This window comes from Aureococcus anophagefferens (genome assembly GCF_000186865.1).
Source record: "Aureococcus anophagefferens unplaced genomic scaffold AURANscaffold_13, whole genome shotgun sequence".
NCBI classification, from domain to species: Eukaryota; class Pelagophyceae; order Pelagomonadales; family Pelagomonadaceae; genus Aureococcus; species Aureococcus anophagefferens.
The window spans coordinates 579249-601016 of NW_008705573.1; the positions used below are offsets into that span (position 1 = coordinate 579249).

Consider the following 21768-nt stretch of genomic DNA (forward strand, 5'->3'; position numbering starts at 1 on the left):
AGCCGTCGGTCGCCGACTTCCGAGCCCTTTCGTCGCGCGCGCCCCCGGCCGCCTCCGTGAACGCGCGGCGGCCATGTCCGTCACGTGGGAGCACAGCGAGGACATCGTGCTGCAGACGTCGTGGGCCATCTGCCTCACGGTCATGCCCAACGAGGACGAGGGCGAGCACGACAAGAAGTTCGTCTGGGGCGGCCTCAACAACACGGTGTCGGTAGTGGGAACGGGAGCGACGGAGTCGGTCAAGTACCACGGCCACGGCGCCTTCGTCGCGGCCGTGAGCGTCGCCCCGGACAAGAAGACCATCGCCTCCGGCGGCGGCGACGGCCTCGTCAAGATCTGGCGCGACGGCGAGTGCGTGCAGACCCTGAACAAGCACGGCGGCTCCGCCGTCGCGGCCCGGCGCGGGACGCGCGCGGCGCGACTTCACAAACGGCGCCGGCGCGCGCGCGCGCCGCCGTCGCCGCGGCACCGCGTCGCGCGCGCCTCGCGGAAACAACGACGACGTTAAATGCGTCGCGCCGCCGCAGGTCACGGCCGTCGCGTGGCACCCGTCTTCGGGCAAGCTCGCGTCCGGCGGCTGCGACCGGAGCGTCATCGTCTGGTCCGGCGGCGGCGAGCTGGCCGTGGAGAAGAAGCACAGCGAGCACGACGACGACTGCAACTGCGTCGCGTGGAGCCCCTGCGGCGAGCAGCTCGCGTCGGGCGGCGACGACGGCGTCGTCCACGTCTACAGCCAGGGGTCCGCGCTCAAGGGCAAGGGCAAGAAGCACGCCGTCAACGACTGCCGCTTCTCCCCCGACTCGAAGCGCATCGCGTGCGCCTACGCGGACGGCGTCGTCCGCGTCTTCCGCGTCGGCGGCGGGTCCGCGCAGGTCACGCTCAAGCACGGCGACGGCCCCTGCTCCTGCCTCTGCTGGAACTCGCACGGCCTCTGGAGCGGCGGCTGGAACAAGCGCCTCACGCTCTGGAACCCGGGCAAGGGCGTGCAGGTCCAGTCCATCCGCGCGGGCTCCAAGGTGTTCTCCGTCGCGTCGACGGCGGGCGACGCGGAGATCTGCGCCACGGTCAAGGCGGGCAAGCTCATGATCTGGAAGCCCAAGAAGGCCGAGGCCACGTCCTACGTCAAGAAGCTCATGTCGCTCCTCACGGTCGACGTCTCCCAGTTCCAGTAGGCGCGCTAGACGGACCGCGCCGCGGCCGCGGCCGCGCGCGCCCCTCCCCCCGTTACACCGCGGCGCGGCGCGCTCCGTTCTCGCGGGGCTCGGTCGTGGGTCCGTCTCGCGGGGCTCAGTCGTGGGCGACGCGGTTGAAGACGGACCGCACCTTGATCTCGCGGTCGCCGACGGTGAGCTTGTTGACGACGACGTAGCGCGCGCCGCCGCCCTCGAGCGTCCGGGCGACGTGCTGGGCCTTGCCGCTGCCCGGGGGGTACGCGCTCGTCGTGACGACGGCGTCGCCCTGGACGGACGACGTCATCGTCACCGCGCTCTTGTCCACGGGCGAGATCACGACGGTCGGCGCGCCCGAGAGGTCGAGGTGAGTGATCCGCGTGACTCCGGGCGCGACGGTCGTCTCCGTCCAGGCGTCGTGGTCGTGCTCGATGTGGACCGCGCGCGACGCCATCGAGATGGCCTTGCGCTTGGGCCAGGACACGCCGAGGGCCGCGAGCATCTCCATCGGGTTGTCCGACGCGGCGAGGTCGAGCCTGTAGCTCCCGGAGAAGTCGACGCCGGCCTCCTCGGCGACGGCCGGGAGGCCGCCGCCGACGGCCGTGGGCAGGAGCGACGGCTCGATGGCCGCGTGGCTGCTGCAGCGGCGCTTCTTCGCGACCTTCTCGGGGGACAGGGACTTGAGCACGAGCGCGTAGGTCGCCGACGGCGCCGTCGCGGCGAGCGCGCCGTAGCCGCCCGGCGGCGGCGCGGCCGCGCGGCGCGCCGCCGCCGCGCGCGCGAGCGCCGCGACGGCCGCGTAGGCGAGGAGCGCGACCGCCAAGGCGTCGGCGCGGGCGGCGACGGCGGGCACGCGCGCGCAGAGGAGCACGCAGGCCCCGGCGAAGGCCGCGGCCGCCGCGGACGCGTCGCGCGGCGACGGCGCCGCGGCCGCCGCGGGCGCCGACGCGAGCGGCAGCGTGGGCCCCTCGGCGATGGACGCGAGGAGCTTGTGCTCGCCCGCGGCGGCGACCTCCTTGCCCGCGCCGCCGACCGTGAGGCCGTCGACGGAGAACGTGGACCCGTCCGCGAGGCGCACGTGCGCGCAGTGCTGGCCGTTGCGCATGCCCTCGAGGTGCCCCAAGTCCGCGACCATGCGGATGGGCGCGGGCGCGTTGCCGTCGAGCCAGACGCCGTCGACGAGCCAGGGGCTGCCCGTGACCTCGCGGTCGTCGTCCACGGGGCTCGCGGCGGGCACGCCCTGCGACTTGGCCCGGAGGTACGTCGCCCACCGCTTCGCGTCTTCTACTGTCTCCGCGCGGAGGTGGAAGACGCGGTTCTTGCAGGCGACGTCGAAGGTCGCGTCGCCGTGCTCCTCGACGTCCGTCATCTCCGCGAGCTTGATGGACCCCTTGAGGGACTTGAGGTCCGGCTTCCCGTAGTACCGGAGCACGCCCTGGGAGCCCTTCTCCTCGAGGACGCACCACCGCTTCTTCTCGCCGCCGAAGCCGACGGCGCCCTTCTTGTAGAGCCAGCCCTCCATGCTGGGCGCTCGGGGCTGCGCAGGTCAAGAGGCGGCGCGCGTGCGCGGGAACAGGCGAGAAGCACCTCGCGCGAGTGGACACAAGCTCGAATGGGCTGCAACTCACATTCTTGACGGCGGCACTGGCGCACGGGTGATGGTAATGACATTGGAAACGCGCCGGCCCCAAGGTGCGAGCGTCGTCAGCCTTTCCGTATAATCGACGCGTCTCGCCTTGTCCACTAGCGCGTCCGCGGCCGGCGTCCGTGCCATCGCGCACGTCCGCGCGCGTCCGCGCGCGCGCGCGCCACGCGCGCGGCTCCGGGGGCGTTTTCGCGCGCGCCGCGACCGCCTTTACCCGCGCCCAGGCCATGTCGATGCGCAAGCCCATCGCGCCCCACGAGCGGGCCCAGGTGAACGTCCTGGGCGTCGCCGCGTCGGGCGCGCTGGGTGCGCCGCTGGTCATCCCCGCGGGCAAGGAGGGCCCGGACCTCGGCAAGGTCCTGTCCAAGGCCGCGAGCCGCGCGCTGCCGTCCGGCGCGGCCGGCGGCGTCGCCATGGGCCTCAACATCCTCTGCCTCATGTGGATGCGCACGACGGTCAACTACCAGTACCGCTACGGCAGCGGCACGATCACGGCGATCAAGGCGCTCTACAAGGAGAGCGGGAGCACGCCCGCGGGCATCACGCGGTTCTACCGGGGTTTGGTGCCCGCGCTCTTCCAGGGCCCGCTGAGCCGCTTCGGCGACACGGCCGCGAACACGGGCACGCTCGTCATCCTCAACGAGTACGACTCGACGAAGGATTTACCGGCCTACGCGAAGACGGCCTTCTGCTCCGTCTCCGCCGCGAGCTGGCGCCTCTTCCTCATGCCCATCGACACGCTCAAGACGACGCTCCAGACCGACGGCGCCAAGGGCATGGCGCTCCTCCGCACGAAGATGGCCTCCGGCGGGCCCCTCGTGCTCTACAACGGCGGCGCGGGCGCCGTCATGGCCAACATCGTCGGCTACTACCCCTGGTTCGCGACGTACAACCAGATGGAGGACATGCTGCCCACCACGGACTCCGAGGGCAAGCCCCTCGGCGGCGTCGCCAAGCTCGGCCGCCGGGCCGTGCAGGGCTTCGCGGCCTCCGCCGTCTCCGACTGCTCGTCCAACTCCATCCGCGTCCTCAAGGTCTACAAGCAGACGAACGCCGACACGACGATGACGTACACCAAGGCCATCAAGGAGATCGTCGCCAAGGACGGCGTCTGGGGCCTCTTCGGCCGCGGCCTCGGCACGAAGCTCATCTCCAACGGCATCCAGGGCGCCATGTTCTCCGTGCTCTGGAAGACCATCGAGCCCATGCTCTTCCCCAAGTAGAGCCCCCAAACGCGGCCGCGGCCGCGGACCCGCGGCCGCCGGACCGCCGGGGCCGCGGAGCCCCGCCCGCGGCCCCCGAAGCAGACCACTGGAAATAGTTTAACACTCGCGACACGGTCGAGCGACGCGGCGGCGGAGGACGTGGCCGAGGACGTGGCGGGGGAGGCCTCGGGGGCGACGGCGGAGGCGCGCTGGGCGCCCACGCCGACGGCTGTGGCGACTGGCAGCCGTGTGGAGGTGGCCGCCGCCAGCGTCGGGACCGAAACATGCTGCGACGGCTCTGCGCGCGGCCCTTGGCGCGCGCGCTCCACGCGACGCCGGCGCGGCGAATCGAGCTCCCGAAGCTCGAGTCCATCTCCATGAGGGAGTATCGCATCGCCGCGAAGATGAAGCAGCGCTTCCAGCCGCCGGCGCACCGCGAGTTCATGGACCTCATGGCCGCGCTCTCCTGCGCGCCCGCCGCGCCCGGTTCCGCCTTCGACGCGCGCGCCGCGCGCGCCGGCCGCGCGGCCCGCCCACGCGCGCCGCCCCTCCGCAGACCACGACTTCGACGTCGACCACCCGGAGGTCGTGCGCGCGCGCGAGGCCTGCGAGGCCGCGGGCGAGGAGGCCGAGAGCAAGCGCAAGGGGCAGAAGGCGTCGACGAACTACCACCTGAGCCGCCACCTGCGACGGTAGGCGCGCGGGCTCGCGTCCGACGGGTCCACAGACATATGTTTATTAACTAAAATACTGGCGGATGACGGCGTCGATGGGCAGCCGGCACATGGGGCAGGGGTCGCCGCGCCACTTGAGGTCGAGCGCGCAGTCGTAGCAGCAGCACATGTGGCCCGTGTCCCCGTGGATGATCGTCGCGTCGCGGGCGGCGTCGAGGCAGACGACGCACTCGTTCCGGCGCAGCTCCATCTCCTCCGCGAGCTCGACGGCCGCGGACTTGGCGGCGGGGGCGGCGTCGGCCGCCGGGGCCGCGGCGTCGGCCGCGGGCGCCGCCGCGGCGGCCGCGCCGTCGCCGAGCGCGCCCCGGAGGCTCGCGCGCAGCGACGACATGAGCGTGCGCCGCGGCGTGATATCGCGCTTCGGGGCGACGGGCGTGACGTCCTCGACGTGCTCGTGCTCCTCGAGCGTGACGGTCATGGACAGGCGGTGGCCCGGCGTCGACGGCTCGGCCTCGGCCTCGCGCCGCCCCGCGGGCTCCGGCGCGGCCTCTCGTTCCTCCTCGGCGTGCTTCGCTTCCGCGACGCCGGGCTCCTCGGGCACCGAGTCCGCGACCCCGGGCGCCTCGGGCGCCGCCGCGGGCTTCCTTCTTGGCCCGCTTGCGGCCCGCGACTATCGCCGCGCGGATCTGCGCGCGCGTGCTGCCGTGGGACCGCGCGGGCGCCGGCGCCTGGCGCTTGGGCCGCGGCGCCGCCCGGCGCTGGACGCGCTCCTCGAGGGCCGGCGCGTGCGCGCCGCGCGCCTGGTGCAGCGCGCCCGCGTAGCGGGGCGCCGCGCCGCGCGCCGCGCGCGCCTCCGCGGCCTCGGCGGCGCGCGCCTCGACGGTGGCCGCCTCGTGCGCGACGCCCGCGCGGGCCTCCGCGTCCCGCGCGTCGAGGGCCTCCCGCGCGGCGAGCGCGGCGGCCGCGGCCGCGCGGCGGTCGACGCTTTGCTCCGTCTCCTCGCCCCGGTCCCCGTGGAACCCGCGCGGCCGGAAGATGGAGCGCATGAAGCGCTGGCGCGACGGCGGCGGACTGCCCGCCGCCGCGGCCTCGGCGGCCCGGGCCGCGTCCGCGTCGGCCGCGCGCGCCGCGACGGTCGCCGCCTCCGCGTGGACGTGGGCCGGCCGGTCCTCGGCGACGGCCGGGGCCTCGTAGTGGTACATGGCCTCGTCCTCGGCGCGGTGGAAGCCGCGCGGGCGCTCCGTCGTCGTCATGAACCGCGGCCGCCGCGGCTCCGCGGCGCGCGCCTCCGCGAGCGCGCCGCGCTCCGCGAGCGACGGCTCGGCGTCGCCCTTGGACTCCTCGACGCCGTGGTACTGGTAGAGCGCCTCGTCGCCGCTCCGGTGGTAGCCCTTGGGGCGCTGGAGGGCGACCGTCATGAAGCGCGGGTGCGACGGCGGCGACGCCGCGCGCGCCTCCGCGGCGCGCGCGGCGCGCTCGTCGACGGACGGCTCCCGCGGCGGTGCCTCGGCGGCGGGGCGGCGCTGGGAGCTCGGCGGCGCGCGGGGCGTTCCGCGCTCCGGCGTCCGCGGTTTTGGGGGCTCCCGCGCGGGCGCGGGCGCCGCCGGCTTCGGCGCGGCGGGCTCCGGCGCCGGCTTCACGGCGGGCTCCGGTGCCGGCATCACGGCGGGCTCCGGCGCCGGCTTCACGGCGGGCTCCGGCGCCGGCTTCACGGCGGGCTCCGGCGAGGACGAGGCGGCGGGCTCCGGCGAGGACGAGGCGGCGGGCTCCGGCGAGGACGAGGCGGCGGGCTCCGGCTCGTCGTCGCGGCGCCAGACGTCGGGCTCGATCTCCTGCTTCCGCGCGAGGACCGCGAGCATCATGGGCCAGACCTGGTCCCGCGCCTTCGCGCGGAGGAGCGGGTCCATGGACAGCACGGCCCTGGCCTCCTCGATGGCCGGCAGCTTCAGGAAGCACCACTCCGCCGCGTCGTGCCAGAAGAGGAACTGGCGGTCCACGCGCGCGAGGTGCCGGTCTAGATTGCTCCTCAGCTTCTCCAGCAGCTCGGACCGGAACTCGTGGGGCCGCGCGGCACCCTCGAGGGACGTCACGGCCTTCTGGCTCGGCTTGATCTTCATCTCGTTGATGCGCCGCACCTGGCTCTCGAGCCGCGCGGCCACGAGCGGCGACCGGCCCACGGTCACGGACGCGACGGCCGTGTTGTTCAGGCCGCCGCTGTCGACGACGGTGCACCGGAGCTCGTAGGTCGCCCCGGTGAACGAGACGCCCGAGCAGTGGACCGTCGGCTGGGGCGTCGGCAGGGGCGTCGGCTGGGGCGTGGGCTGGGGCGTCGGCTGGGGCGTCGGCTGGGGCGTCGGCAGGAGCATCTGGTAGCTCGCGTAGTCGTGCGTCGTGCGCGTCGCGCACGTTTTGCTGGCGAAGCACGCGTAGCAGGACAACGTCGCCGACACGGCGAAGTAGGCGCAGTCCGGGATGGCGGCGCAGACGGCGTAGCAATTGGCCACGGACGCGCAGTTGCAGAAGCCGCTCGGCATCGTCGCGCCGGAGTTGTACCAGGTCGCGCTGCCCGTCGTCGAGTACGTCTGGGGCAGCGACCCGTGGTTCGCGTTCAGGTACGTCGTCGACCAGGACTCGCTGTCGTCGGCGTTCTGGCAGATGCCCTGCGGTCGGCGCGCGCGCGTGCGCGCGGGCGCGCGCGCGGGGGGCGGCGGCGGGCGGCGGGCGACGCACCGTGCCGACGGTCGCGTACTGGCCCGCGGCACCGGCGACGGCCCAGGCCGCGACCACGACGATGCGCAGCATGGTGCGCTCACGTATCTCGGAGCGAGGGGCGGGGCGGGCCGCCCGCGCGGGGCAGCATTATGGCACTGCCCGAGGTCGTGTCCAAAGCAGTTTTAGCCCGTGTTGCCTGCGAATCATGGCGATGAATGCACCACCGACTTCAGCACCGGCATTGCAGTCATTGCGCGCCGCCAGCTCTTCCTCCGCTTCGAGGTCTTCCTCGCCGCGCGCCCGAACAGGTTACCGCGCGGCCACCCCGCCCCGGCGGTCGTCGTCGTCCGTGTCCGTCTCGAGGGACGCGCGGAGGTCGCCGAGGCCGAGGCGCGCGAGGATGTCGTCGTCCGCGAGCGACGACCGCGCGCTCGGCGGCCCGTCGTCGGGCGGCGGCGGCGGCGCGCGCCGCGGGAGGCCCGCGGCCGGGTGGGCCCCGCCCCGCGCGCCGAGCGCGACGCCGAGCGTCCGCTCGTGGTCGAGGCGCTCCTCGACGACGGCCTCGATCGCGCGGCGGAGCGCGCGCTCGTCGAGCGGGTCGAGCGCGTCGTCGACGGCCGCGGCGAGCGCGGCCGCGGCCTCGCTCGCCGCCGGCGGCGCCCCGCCGCCGACGTCGCCGCGGAGGCTCCCGAGCAGGTCGTCGACCTCGGGCGGCGACAGGTCGAGGAGCGACGCCGCGACCTGGGCAGGAAAAGAGAGATTCAACGTCGCTTCAACGTGAGTGCTCCGCGCGCGCGCGTTCCGGAAAAAAGCATCCACGCTTCGAGACCGTTCCAAGAGATGATCGCTCGTCCAAAATCCAGCCGAAACGAGTGGAAAACGGCCGAGATAGGAGCCCTTGAAGTTGGGAATTTCGCTCTCTTTTCCTGCCCTGGCCGCGACGAGCCCCGCGCCGCCGCCGCCGGCCTCGAGGTCGCGCGCGCGCGCGGCCGCGCGGTCCAGGCCCCGGGCGAGGTCCAGGCCGACGGCCCGCAGCACGTCCTTGATCGCGCGGCACTGGCCGAGCGCGTCGACGGCGCGCTCGCGGTCGAGCGCCGCCGCGTCGTCGTCCTTCGCCGCGCGCGCCTTGAGCGCGTCGAGCCGCCGCGACGCCTCGCGGCGCCAGGCGCCCGCGGCGTCCCGGAAGGCCGCGAACTCCTCGGACGTCGCCGCGAGCTTCGCGCGCGCGAGGCGCAGCGACACCTCCTTGCGCGCCGCGGCCGCGCGCGCGTCCTTGGCGCGCCGCTCCGCGAGCTCCCGCGCGGCCTCCCGCTCCTCCGCCCGGGCCTCGACCGCCGCGGCCTGCTTCTTGAGGGCCGCGAAGCGCTCGCGCGACGCCCGGTCCGCCGCGGGGCTCCGCTTCGCGGGCTCCGGCGGCGTCTCCGCGGCGCGCGCGTTCTCGTCCGGCGGCGCCTTGAGCGGCGTCCGCAGCGCGGACCTGAGCGCGACCTGGCGGCTCGTGAGCCGCTTCGCGGACCGCTCCGCCGACTCGAGCTTACGGCTGCAGGCCTCGAAGTTCCTCAGGAGCTCGTCCTTCTCGGCCTTGGTCTGCTCGAGCGACGCCTTCCGCCGCTTCGCGTCGGGGCGTCCGCGCGCCGCGAAGCGTCGTCGGCGGCGCGCCGCGCGTCGCCGAGGAGCCGGCCCTCGCCGCGGCCCGCCGCGGCCCGGAGCGCGCCGAGCTCGCGGTCCGCCTCGAGCCGCGCGGCGCGCTCGCGGTCCGCGCGCGCCTCCGCGTCGGCGACCGCCGCGGCCTCCGGCGCGCGCGGCGGCGCCGGCGCGAGGCGCGCGCGCTCGAGCTCGAGCTCGAGGTCCGCGCGCGCCTCCTCGGCCGCGCGCGCGGCCTTTTCCGCGGCGCGGCGCGCGTCCGACTCGAGCTTCCGTCGTTCGTCGGCCGCCGCCGCGTCCGCCTCCGCGTCCGCGACGCGCGCGCGCAGCGCGTCGCCGTCGGCGGACGGCGCGTCCGCGCGCGCGAGCTCGCCGGCGACCGCGCGGAGCCGCTCGAGCACCGACGCGGCCTGGTCGGCCGCGCCGGCGTCGTCGGCCGGGGCGCACTGCGTCGCCGAGTCGCGGCGCGCGGCGGCCGCGGACGCGCGCGCGGCCGCGGCCTCGCTCGCCGCCGTCGCCGCCCGCTCGAGCTCGCCGACGCGCGCGCGGAGCGCCGCGGCGTCGCGCGCGGACGCGTCCGCGGCGGAGGTCCGCGCCGACGCCGTCGCCCGCGCGCGCGCGGCGCTCGCCGCGGTCGCGCGCGGCGACGTCGGCGGCGTGGTCGCAGACCTCGAGGCGCGCCTCGAGGCGCGCCTGGGCGGCCTTGGACTCGTATAGGGCCGCGTTGACGTCGTCGCCGCCGCCGAGGGGCCGGAGCACGTCGTCGACCCAGGACCGCCAGCGCTCGCACTTGCCCGCGGCCGCGCCCGCGCGCGCGTCCGCGGCGACGGCGAAGGACGCGAGCTCCGCGGCGCTCGCGCGGTCCGCGGCGGCGTCGGCGTGGGCCCGCTCGTCGGCGAGCGCCGCGCCGAGCGCCGCGACCCGGGCCTCGAGCGCGACGGCCTCCGTCTCCAGCCGCCGCACGTCCGCGGTCCTCGCGTCCAACAGCCGCCGCGCGTCCCGCGGCTCCGCGGGCGCCGCGGGCGCGGGCCGCAGGGCGCGGAAGGCGTCGGCGGCGCCCGGCGCGTCCGCGCTGGCCGCGACGGCCGCGTCGAGCGCGTCGCGACAATCCGCGGCGCGCGCGTCCGCGGCCTGCGCCGCGCGCTCGGCGACGCGGCACCGCGCGAGGAGCGCCGCCGCGCCGTCGTCGCGCGCCGCCAGCGCCCGCGCGGCGCGCGCCTCGACGGCGCCGCTCGCCGCGAGCGCCGCGTCGAGGGCCAGGCGCAGGTTCCGCCGCGACCGCTCGTCCGCGCCCTCGCGCTCAAAGGACCGGCACCGCGCGCTCCGCCGGTCGCCGCGGCCCCGGTGGCCGATCTCCTCGTGGAGCCGCGCCGTCAGCGCCGCGCAGCGCGCGCCGAGCGCGCGCGCGACGGAGTCGTCGCCGTCGCCCTTGGCGACGAACTCGCGGAGCACGTCGAGCGACGCGCGGCAGCTCTCCAGCTGGTCGTCCTTCTCGCGGAGCTGCGCGGCGAAGTCGCCCGACAGGGCCGCGAGGGGCCCCCGCTCCGGCGCCGGCGCCGGCGCCTCGCGCAGCACGTCCGCGACCGCGCGCGCGGCCGCGGACTCGTCGGGCGCGGCCGCGGGCGCCGCCTCCCGCAGATCCGCGACGTCGCGGTCGCGCGCGGCCAGGTCCGAAACGGCCGCCGCGAGCGCGCGCCGCAGCTCGCGCACCTCGAGCTCGCGCCGCAGTTCGCGCGCGCCGTCGCGCTCCGCGCGTTTTTCCACGGCGGCGACGCGCGCGGCCTCGGCCGCGAGCGCCTCGTCCGCGGCCGCGGCGCGCGCCTCGGCCGCGGCCGCGGCGGCCTCGCGCGTCTCGACGGCCGCGCCCCGCCGCGCGAGGGCGGCCTCGCGCGTCGCGACGTCCGCCCGTTGCGCGTCGAGCTCGTCGACGAGCTCGACGGCGAGCTCCGCGGCCTTCTCGCGCCGCGCGAGGTCGAGCGCGTTGGCCGCGTCGTCGAGTTGGGCCTCGACGGCCGCCGCCGCCCGCGCCGCCGCGTCGCGCTCGCGGGCCGCGTCGGCGCGCGCGTCGTCGGCCTCGCGCCGCGCCGCGGCCAGGGCCTTGCCGAGCGCCTCGGCTTCGCGCGCCGCGGCGTCGGCCCGGTCGTCGGCGCCGGCGCGCGCGGCGGCGACCGCGGCGCGCGCGGCCCGGTCGCGGTCCGCGGCGCTCGCGCGCAGCGCGTCAAAGGCCGCGGCGCCCGCGGCCACCGCCGCGAGGCCGGAGGCCACGCTCTCGCGCAGGGCCTTGACGTTCGCGCGCGCGGCGACGAGCTGCGCCTTGTCCGCGGCGGCGGCGGCCCGGAGCCCGCGCGCCGCGGACTCGTCCGGCGGCGACACCGCGGGCGTCGGGGGGGGCGTCTCCCGCGGCGGGCGCGACGCCGGCGTCTCCCGCGGCGGGCGCGACGCCGGCGTCTCCCGCGGCGGCGCCGGCGGCGTCTCGCGCGCCGTCGACGACGACGAAGCCGGCGTCTCCCGCGCCGCCGACGAGAGCGCGGGCGTCCCTCGCGCCGCCGAGGAGAGCGCGGGCGTCTCTCGCGCCGCCGAGGAGAGCGCCGGCGTCCCTCGCGCCGCCGAGGAGAGCGCCGGCGTCCCTCGCGCCGCCGAGGAGAGCGCCGGCGTCCCGCGCGCCGCCGACGACAAGGCCGGCGTCTCCCGCGCCGCCGAGGAGAGCGCCGGCGTCTCGGAGCCGTCGCCGGGTCGCCGCTCGGACCGGCGGCGCCGCGCGGCGGCGACGGCCGCGGGCAGCTCCGGCGCCGCGGCGGGCCGCGACGAGGGCTCCGCCGCCGCCGGCGGCGGCGACAGCGGCGAGCCCACGGACTCGGGCAGCGAGGGCAGCGGCTCCGCGGCTCGCCACGACGCCTCGCTCGACGGCCGCGAGTCGTCGCGCGGCGTCCGCAGGAGCTCGTCGAGCCGCTCCTGCTGGGCGGCGACCGTGCGCCGCAGCCAGTCGATCTCGCCGCGCGCGTCGCGCTCCGCGCCCGCGATGAGCCGCGCGTCGCGCTCCGCCGACAGCGCCTCGTCGCGGAGCGACTCGGCGACGCGCCGCGCGGCGAGCGCGGGCTCGCCGAGGTCGCCGCGCGCGGGCGTCGGCGGCGGCGACTTGAGCGCCTCGATCTCCAGGTCCTTCTCGCGCAGCAGGGCCAGCGCGCGCGCGCTCTGCTGCTCGTGGCGCGCGCGCGCCTCCACGAGCGCCTTGCGCAGGCTGTCCACGGAGTCGCTCATGGGCGCGCGCGCTCGCAGGCGTGTGCGCGCGTGCTTCGAGGTGGGTTTTGGCGGCGGTTCAGTGGTCGAGGAGCACCGCAACGCGCCGTTCGGGGGGCCTCAACTGTCAGCCATCATCTCGAATGCCAATTCACTTTTGGGCAAATCAGCCAAAATTGAAGCAATTCATGCGCAGCCCTCACGCGCCGCCCTGGCCAGCCATCGACGAGCGCAAAAGTCGTCTTCTCTCCGCCGCCGCGCCGCCGCCCGCACGATGGCGACCTTCGAGGGCCGGCCCCTCTTCGACCCGCACAAGCGGCTCGCGCCCAAGCTCTCCGACAAGGAGCTCGACAAGTGCGCACCCTCCCCCGGGAAAAAACACACGAACACCTACCCCCGCGCCGCAGGTACATGGAGGAGAACGGCTACGACAGCAAGAGCGAGGCCGAGGAGGAGAAGCCCAAACCAAAAAACGGCGCCTTCAAGCGCTTCCAGATGAGCGACCGGGAGCTCGACGACTACGTCGAGGCGGACTCGCGCATGGACGCGATGGCCGAGCGCATGAACGCGGAGCGGCCCGGCTACATGGACGAGTACGAGCGCAACCCCGAGGAGCGCGAGCGCGTGCGCGAGTCGGCGCTCATGCACATCCAGCAGGAGCGCTCCGAGCTCGACAAGTACGTCAACCACCAGCCGTACCAAGGCACGATCAAAGACGAGAGCAAGGAGGGCAAGGCCATCAAGCGCCGCTTCCGCAAGGCGGGCTTCAAGAAGCTCATGCGGCGCTACACGGGCGACGACCCCAAGCTCTACTACCGCGCGCCGCCGGAGAAGATCGACGTCTGGCCGCCCGTCGACGCGAAGCCCTGGGGCCACCTGCCGTGGCGCGACCCCATCGAGAGTAGCCCCGAGGACCCCTACACGCAGGACGATTTGGACTCGGAGCTGCCCATGCGCCAGCCCGTGCTACCCGACCTCTACCACGACAAGCTCGTGCCGCCGCAGGAGGTCGACATGATCGCGCGCGCGCTCGAGCTCCGCGAACGCGGCAACGAGGCCTACAAGAACGACGACCTCAACGACGCCGTGGACCAGTACACCTACGCCGCGGAGTCCCTCGAGGCCGAGGCGGGCGTCGACGGGGGCGGCAAGCCCCGCGCGGAGTCCGTGCTCGGCATCGTGTTGAGCAACCGCGCGCTCTGCCTCCTCAAGCTCGGCCGCTTCGCCGAGGCCGTGGCGCCGGCGGCGCGCGCGCTGAGCCTCAGCTCCGTCGCCGCCCAGCCGGCGCTCGCGGGCAAGACCTACAGCCGCCTGGCGCTCGCGCAGCTCGAGTCCGGCGACATCGCGGGGTCCATCGGCACGGCGTACCACGCGGCGAAGCTCGGCCACCTCAAGTACCTCCACCGGGACCTGCGGGACTACGACGAGGTGAAGAAGGCCGCGGAGAAGCCCCGCGTGTCCCTCGTGTCCGCGGTGAACCAGCCCGACCACGCGGCCGACGAGGGCGAGGACGGCTTCCAGCGCATCAAGCTCCTCTTCGAGCGCGAGGCGTTGCCCCACCCGGACGCGCGCGAGCCCAAGAGCGGCAAGTCCATCATGAGCGAGGCCGTCGAGGCCATGGGCCACAGCCGCGCGCAGCTCGGCGGCAAGGAGCGCGAGGGCTCGGAGCAGCACAAGAGAGCGAACTTCCCAACTTCAAAGGCTCCGATCTCGGCCATTTTCCACTCGTTTCGGCTGATTTTTGGACGAGCGATCATCTCTCGGCACGGTCTCGACGCGTGGATGTGTTTTCCGTAACGCGCGCGCGCGGAACACTCACGTTGACGCGACGTTGAATCACTCTTGTGCCGCCCAGGCGAGGGCTCGGAGCACCCCGTCGCGCGGATGATCGATTTGGTCATCAAGCGCGGCGGCACGGCCAAGGCGCGCTACGGCGCCGACGCCCACACGCTCATCATGACCGTCGCCTACGCGCAGCAGCCCCGGGCCATCGAGCGGCTGCTGCGGGCGGGTGCCAGGGCAGCAAAAGAGAGCGAAATTCCCAACTTCAAAGGCTCATATCTCGGCCGTTTTCCACTCGTTTCGGCTGATTTTTGGACGAGCGATCATCCCTCGAAACGGTCTCGAAGCGTGGATGCTTTATTCCGGAACGTGCGCGCGCGGAACACTCGTTTTGAAGCGAACTTGAATCACTCTTTCGCTGCCCAGGCGGGCGCGGACGCGACGTGCGTCGACAGCAACGGCTGGACCGCGCTGCACTACAGCGTCCACCCGAAGCGCACGTGCCACACGAAGGACGCCGTGCTCGCCGTGCTCACGCGCGCGCGCTGCCCCCTCGACGCCGTGAACATCGACGGCGTCACCGCGCTCGCGATCGCGGCCATCGACGGCAACGGCCGCGCGGTGAAGAAGCTCCTGGCCCTCGGCGCGAACCCGACGGTGCGCGGCGCGCTGGGCCATTCGGCGCTCGGGTTGTGCATCGTCCAGCCGCGCTGCGCGTCCGAGGTCGGCGTCCACAATTCCGAAGGTTCGACGACGGAGAAGGATCCCGAGGTCGACGTCTGCATGGACAACGCGGTGCGCCGCTACGCCGCGAAGAAGGGCGGCGGCGACTACACGGCCGACGAGGACACGCGCGTCGCCCTCGTGGACCACTGGCTCGAGAAGATCCGCCAGATCCGCCAGCCGGGCCACCGGGAGCCGGACGTGCCCGTGTCGGCGCAGATGTACGACTTCAGCGACATGATCCCCAAGTCGGAGATGAAGAAGCGGCCGCCGGAGACGTTCCCCGACTTCGAGGACTACATCGACCCCGCGCGCCACTACGCGACGCTCCACCCGGACGCGCAGCGGCGCCGCGCGCGCGACGTCGAGTCCTGCCGCGAGATGCTCAAGGACTGCAAGCTCAACTACAAGCGGCCCGAGAAGAACGCGGGCAACCCCTTTTTTGCGATCCACGACCGGTCGCTGGACCGCATGCCCACGGTCATGAAGCGCCACTTCCGCGGGCGCCGCGTCGCGGCCGCGAACCCGGGCGACGAGCCGACGATCGTCCTCGACGAGGAGCCCACGAAGGACGAGGTCGGCTGGCTCGTCGGCCTCTGCTCGTTGGCGCCCCTCGTGGACCCGGCGTCGCCCGAGTTCGACACGGCCGACGACGACCGCGCGGACGACGCGGTGTGCGCGGACACGAACCCGGAGGTCGACGCCGCGCCGAAAGCACATATGCTTCAAAGTGTGCGATTTCGACCGTCTCGACGCATGTTTTTGTGCTCCGAGTAGAGAGCTCGACGAGAGAAACACACTCGTCCAAAAATCATCCGAATCGACTTCGATTTGACCGAGCTCGAGAGTTCCGAAGTTTGGTCGGGACCCCCCGAGCCAGCGGTTGGTTTCGGCGCAGGTCGACGAGACGGGCGACACGGTCTGGCTCGTCAGCGGCCGGCGCCGCCAGATGGACCGTTTGATCCGCGGGCCGGCGAGCCGCGTCTTCACGCCCATGTGCCCCAACGACGCCTGCATCCGCGTCGTCCACGAGTACGGGCCCATCGTCCACCCGGGCGCGCGCGGCGGCTACTGGGCCAAGATGCTCCGCGACGCGGGCGCGCACGTCGTCGCCTTGGACGAGGCGCCCCACGGCTCCAAGCCCACGGCGGCGGGGCTCGAGCCGCCCCTCGTCGCCTGGACGGAGGTGACCAAGGGGTCCTTCGCGGACGTCGCGGCGTGGTCCGACCACACGCTCCTGCTGGTTTGGCCCCGCCAGTGCTTCGGCTGGGCCCAGGAGGACGCGGACACGCCCGACGATTTACTGTGCCTGGAAAAGTTCATGGGCACGACGCTCATCTTCGTGGGCAACCGCTCGGGCACGTCCGCGGCCACGGAGAAGTTCCACAACAAGCTCAACACGACCTGGAAGCTCACGCGCGCGTGCGCCATCCCCTGCTGGCCGGGCCAGGAGGCCGACCTCACGGTCTGGACGCGCTAGGCGACGCGCGGCCACTCCGCACCAGCGGCCCTCCCGGGGCGGGTCCGAGCCATCGATGTCCTGGCTGAAGGCGGAGGCGTTTTTGAACATACTGTTCATGTTGCCATTCTTCGACACGTCCCAGTCGCCGATGTCCTGATTGAAAGCAACGGCGTTAATGAACATCCAGCGCATGTCCGCCGCCTTTGCCACATCCCAGGCGCCAATGGGCTGATTGAAAGCGACGGCAGTGTTCAACATATCTTGTGTATAAAACACCTTCGACACGTCCCAGTCGCCGATGGGTTGGTTGAAGGCGGCGGCGGGTCCAAACGTCCCGTATGTTCTCGTCACCTTCGACGTGTCCCAGTCGCTGATGTCCGCGTTGAAGGCGGAGGCGCCTCGGAACAGGGAGTCGATGTCGGTCACCTTCGACACATCCCAACCTTTGATGTTCGCGTTGAAGGCGGACTTCAACGCGTTGTTGAAGAACGTCGCGGACATACGCGTCACCGACGACACGTCCCAGTCGCCGATGGGTCTGTTGAAGGTGGGAGCGTCCCAGAACGTGCTGCTCATGGTTGTCACCTTGGACGTGTCCCAGTCGCCAATGTCCGCGTTGAAGGCGGCGGCGTCCTTGAACGTTCCGTAAAGGGTCGTCACCGACGACGTGTCCCAGCCTCCGATGGGCGCGTTAAAGGTGGAGGCTTCGTAGAACGCGCTGTCCATGGTCGTCACCTTGGACGTGTCCCAGTTGCCGATGTCCTGGTCGAAAGCGGCGGCGTCGCGGAACGCGTAGCGCAAGTTCGTCACCTTCGACGTGTCCCAGGCGCCGACGTCCTGGTTGAAGGTGGCCGCGTATCCGAAGGTTCGTGTCATGTCCGTCACCTTAGACGTGTCCCAATCGCCGATGTCCGCGTTGAACGTCTCGTCCGTGCTTGTACAGTCCGCCCAGTCAGCGCGCCCGTCCATCCAGCCCTGCCGCACGCAAAACTGTAGGGACATGTCCGTGACCTCCGACGTGTCCCATTCGCTGATGTGCGTGTATTTGGCCTCCGCGCTCGTCGAATTGTCGAGCCACTCGCCGACCGCGGTCCTGAGGTCGTCGTCCGTCGGAGAGTACGTCGCGTCGATGCCGTCGCACGTCGCGCTGGCCGGGCACTCGAGGCACTCGTTGTCGTCGACGTACTTGAGGTCGTCGCACTCCGTCGCGTTGGCGCCGTCGCACGTGAAGCCGGTCGGGCACTCGAGGCACTCGTTGTTGTCGACGTACTTGTTGACGTAGTCGCACACGGCGTCGACGCCGTCGCACGTGGCGTTGGCGGGGCACTCGAGGCAGACGTTGTTCTCGACGTACTTGTCGACGGCGCACTCCGTCGCGTTGGCGCCGTCGCACGTGAAGCCGGTCGGGCACTCGAGGCACTCGTTGTCGTCGACGTACTTGTCGACGGCGCAGGCCGTCGCGTTGGCGCCGTCGCACGTGAAGCAGGGAGCACTTCGGTTAGGGTTAGTAACCGAAAACCGTAAAAAACCGGCTTCGGTACGGTTACGGTCAGCCCCCCCGTCGACGCGGTGACGGTTCCGGTACGGTTACGGTTTTTACACGGTTATTGGGGCTCTAGGACGGTTCCGGTTACGGTGAGATCCGGGGCCGTCCGGTTACGGTGCCGGTGACGACGCCCGTCCGAAAACCAGAGAAGAGTTGCCGTCCGTCGGCCACGGGGCCGCGAGGACGGCGTCGACGCTGCGTCCCCGTACGCTCTCGAAGCCTGTAGTGCGCACATTTATTACAAAAAAGTGCAATCATCATTTATATCTTCCGTAAAAACAGCTAACGAAAAACGCTGCCCAAGCTCGCCGGAGAACAAAAGACGACTTCTACGTTTGAAATCAAATCATGGTGAACACGCTCAAGGGCTTCCGCAAGTGGCGGTCGCTCAAGGGCAGCGACATGGCGGCGCTCATCGGCAAGCGCTCCTCCGTCATGGGCAAGTTCTGGGACGGCTGCTCCAAGGACGACGAGGACAAGCTCTACCCGTGCGTGATCAAGGAGTACGACGACCGGAAGAAGATCGCGCGCATCGCGGCGCTGCAGCAGATGGTGCGCGTCGAGATGATCGACGACGCGGCGGTCTACAACGAGGAGGAGGGCCTCTGGATCGCGCTCACGATGATGTCCGAGTACCACGCCGCGCACCTCGCGGCCAACCCGCCGGCTCCGGCGCCCGTCGAGGAGGACTCGCAGGCGACCGAGGACGAGCCCGAGGCCGGCGAGGAGGCCCCCGTGCCTCTGACCAAGGAGGAGGTCCGGCAGAAGAAGGCGCTCGCCGCGTCGCGCAAGGCGTCCGGCTTCCGCGTGTGCTTCACGGCGCCGCAGCTGGTCAAGTACGTCACGGAGAACAACGGCAAGTCGCTCCTCGCCGTTAACAAGTGGACCTGCCTCGACAACTTCACGGCCGGGGACCCGCCGTGCGGGCGGATGCTCATCGACGAGCGCGGCACGTCGACGGGGCGGCTCAGCGGCCACATCGAGAGGTGCCACCCGGAGCAGTACAAGATGATGCTCCGCTCCGGCGAGACCAAGGCCGGCGGCAAGACCATCGTGTCGGCCGACGGCTCCCTGATCACGCGCCTCAAGTTCGAGGACGCGTTCAACTACCACGTCGACTGGGTCTCCATGTGCTACACGGACGCGGTCCCGTTCCACCGGGCGAAGACGCCGGGGACGCGGCGCTTCGCGGCGTCGCTGCGGCCGGGCTACGTCCCGCCGACGCGCGACACTTCCATCAAGGTCCTCGCGGTGATGGACGAGCTCATGACGGAGGCCGCGGACGCGAAGATCAGCGCGCACGTCCGCGCCGTGGGCGGCGCCTGCGTGAGCTGGCAGCTCGACATGATGACGTCGTGCGGCGTCGCGTACGTGACGCTCAACCTGTCCTTCGTCGACGACGAGAAGAGCGGCTTCGTGCACAAGAACGTGCAGCTCGCGTACGAGGAGTTTCCCGAGGGCCCCCACACGGGCAAGAACATCGCGACGTGGATCGCCAACACCCTCGCGCTCCACGGCATCGACATCGAGAACGTCGGCGCGCCGACGATCGACGGCGCGGCCAACGGCAAGCGCGCGATGAAGATCCTCAAGCTCGCCTTCCGCATCTGCGCGTTCCACCAGGGCATGCGCTGCGTGCACTACGCGCTCCGGCCGCTCGCGTTGAAGGCCATGTTCAAGGTCTTCAAGAAGCTCGCCTTGTACACGACCAAGGAGTCCACCAAGTTCAACGAGGCCATGAAGGCGGCCCAGCGCGCGTGCGGCATCGTCTCGGAGCCCCAGCCGGCGCTCAACATGCTGAACCCGGCGGACACGCGCGCCGACGGCGCGGCGACCATGCTCGAGCGGGCCATCGAGATCGAGCCCGCCCTCCGCATGACCCTCAAGAAGACCCACGCGGACCTGCGCGGCGACGAGATCATCGACGGCGAGCTCGACGAGGCGGCGGTCGAGGAGACGGCGTCCATCGTGTCTTCCGACGACGAGGATTCGTCGTCTTCGGACGACGACGACGACGAGCGGCCGAAGCTGTCGAAGAAGAAGGCCATGGACGAGGCCAAGCTCATGAAGCGCACGCCGACGCCGGCGCAGTGGAACCTGGCGCGCCAGATGCTCCCGGTGTTGCTCAAGGTCAAGGAGTTCAACAAACTCGTCCAGTACAGCACGGTGCCGACGACGGACCGCACGCTGCCCATGGCGCGCCAGCTGCTGCGCTCCCTCGAGAAGAAGTCCTGGTCCGTGCACGTGGAAGAAGAACTCGGACGGCGTCTACTCGAAGACCTTCGTGCAGATCGAGTCCAAGGATCTGCTCCCGGAGGTCCGCGAGGCGATCTCGATCATGATCAGCCAGGTGAAGGAGCGCTTCTTCGCCCCGGGCATGGTCACGGACCGCGACATGATCGCGCTCCACATGAACCCGCTCGTCAAGGTCGCCGACGTGTTCGGCGGCGGCTCCGCCGGCGACGCCGCCTCCAAGGCGGCCACGCAGCTCTACTCCGCGTTGTACTTCGAGACGTCCGCGCGCATCGGCCGTCAGGCGGGCGAGAAGACGAAGCTCTCCGAGGTCGAGAGCAACCGCACGAAGCGCAGCAAAGGCGAGAAGTCGCTCCTGGACCAGGCCTTCGACGATCTGGACGGCAGCAGCGACGACGACGCGTCCATGGACGTCGACGCCTGCGAGATGACGTGGCTCGACGAGCTCCGGTCGACGCCCAAGAAGGAGAGGAAGGACCGCTTCGAGTTCAAGGCCGGGCTCGACGGCGAGAAGCACTTCAGCGCGCTCCAGTTCTACAGCAAGCTCCGCATGCGCGCGCCGGTCCACGCGGCCATGGCGCAGCAGATCTTCGCCGACGAGGCGACGGAGGCCGTGTCGGAGCGGTCGTTCTCGATCCACAGCCTCTACACGAGCAAGCTGCGCAAGGCGCTCCAGGGCAAGGTCATCGCGCCCATGCTGCGCTGCAAGGCCAACCACGACCTCTTCTTCGAGGAGATCAAGGCGAAGATCTACGAGCGCTACTTCCGCAAGTACCGCAACAACGTCGACGCCTTCCCCGACTGCGTGCCCGGCTCCAAGGACGACGCCGACGACGACGTCGCCAACTGAGCGCCCAGCTCGCGCTCCAGCCGAACATTGATCGACGCGCGCGAACCCGCGGCCCGCATCTCACGGCCGCGCCGCGTCGAGACGGGCGTCGTGCCCGCCACGTCGCGCACCGGCGCCCCAAGCGCCGACGCCGGAGCTGAGTCTGGAGAAATCGCAGCGGGCAACGTCGGCCCTGGCAGTCGGCCCCCTGCTACGGTATGCTCCCCCGTCTGGACCTCGCGGCCTCCGAGTGCGCAGCGTCCCCGATCGAGAGCCAAGCTCCGCGGGCCGCGTCAGGAGCCAAGCTCCGCGCCAGGGACGTCTGGGCCCCTGCAACAGGGACGAACCCGGCCCCTCAAAAGGAGCCCCCCCGGGGCCCGGTGCGGCTTTAGTGGGCCCCCCAGTGCCCGCGCCCGCCCAAGGCAGGCGCGTAGGCGGGGTGCGTCGCCTAATGCGCTAGAGAGAGATCGAATACACGCGCGCGTGGCCCGCGCTGTTGCCGCCGCCGTCGTTCCTGGGCGCCCCGACGGCCAGCGCCGCGCCGTCCGCGCTGAGCGACACCGAGTAGCCCGACTCGTCGTTCGCGGCCTCGCCGTCGATGTCGTCGCCGCGCTGCTTCCACTCGTTCTCGTCGGAGTCCCACGCGAACACGCGCGCGTGGCCCGCGTCGGTGCCGGCGCCGTCGTTCTAGTGCGCCCCGACGGCCAGCGCCGTGCCGTCCGCGCTCAGCGACACCGAGTAGCCCGACCGGTCGTCCGCGGCCTCGCCGTCGATGTCGTCGCCGCGCTGCTTCCAGGTCTCGTCGACGGGGTCCCAAGCGAACACGCGCGCGTGGCCCGCGTCGGTGCCGCCGCCGTCGTGTAGTGCGCCCCGACGGCCAGCGCCGG

General features: G+C 72.5%; 3 protein-coding genes across 3 annotated transcripts in view; all 3 read left to right on the top strand.

The window, feature by feature from the left end:
• Positions 1–3047: 3047 nt before the first annotated feature.
• Positions 3048–4037, top strand: AURANDRAFT_28523 (hypothetical protein; the record flags this gene model as incomplete). Its single annotated transcript, XM_009039952.1, has 1 exon — positions 3048–4037. One exon carries the CDS (start codon positions 3048–3050, stop codon positions 4035–4037), a length of 990 nt encoding a protein of 329 aa, XP_009038200.1.
• Positions 4038–12697: 8660 nt separating this feature from the next.
• AURANDRAFT_65157 (hypothetical protein) lies at positions 12698–16271 on the top strand (the record flags this gene model as incomplete). The annotated part of the gene is made up of 4 exons (XM_009039953.1): positions 12698–14054; positions 14142–14365; positions 14495–15523; positions 15690–16271. 4 exons carry the CDS (start codon positions 12698–12700, stop codon positions 16269–16271), a joined length of 3192 nt encoding a protein of 1063 aa, XP_009038201.1.
• Positions 16272–18147: 1876 nt separating this feature from the next.
• Positions 18148–21768, top strand: part of AURANDRAFT_65158 (hypothetical protein) — a gene marked incomplete at both ends in the record, with an annotated part of 6364 nt that continues 2743 nt past the window's right edge. Inside the window, 4 exons of the mRNA XM_009039954.1 lie at positions 18148–18921; positions 19717–20043; positions 20090–20890; positions 21316–21320. Of these exons, the coding sequence (XP_009038202.1) occupies positions 18148–18921; positions 19717–20043; positions 20090–20890; positions 21316–21320 (1907 nt within the window). The remainder of the gene's footprint in view (positions 18922–19716; positions 20044–20089; positions 20891–21315; positions 21321–21768) is intronic.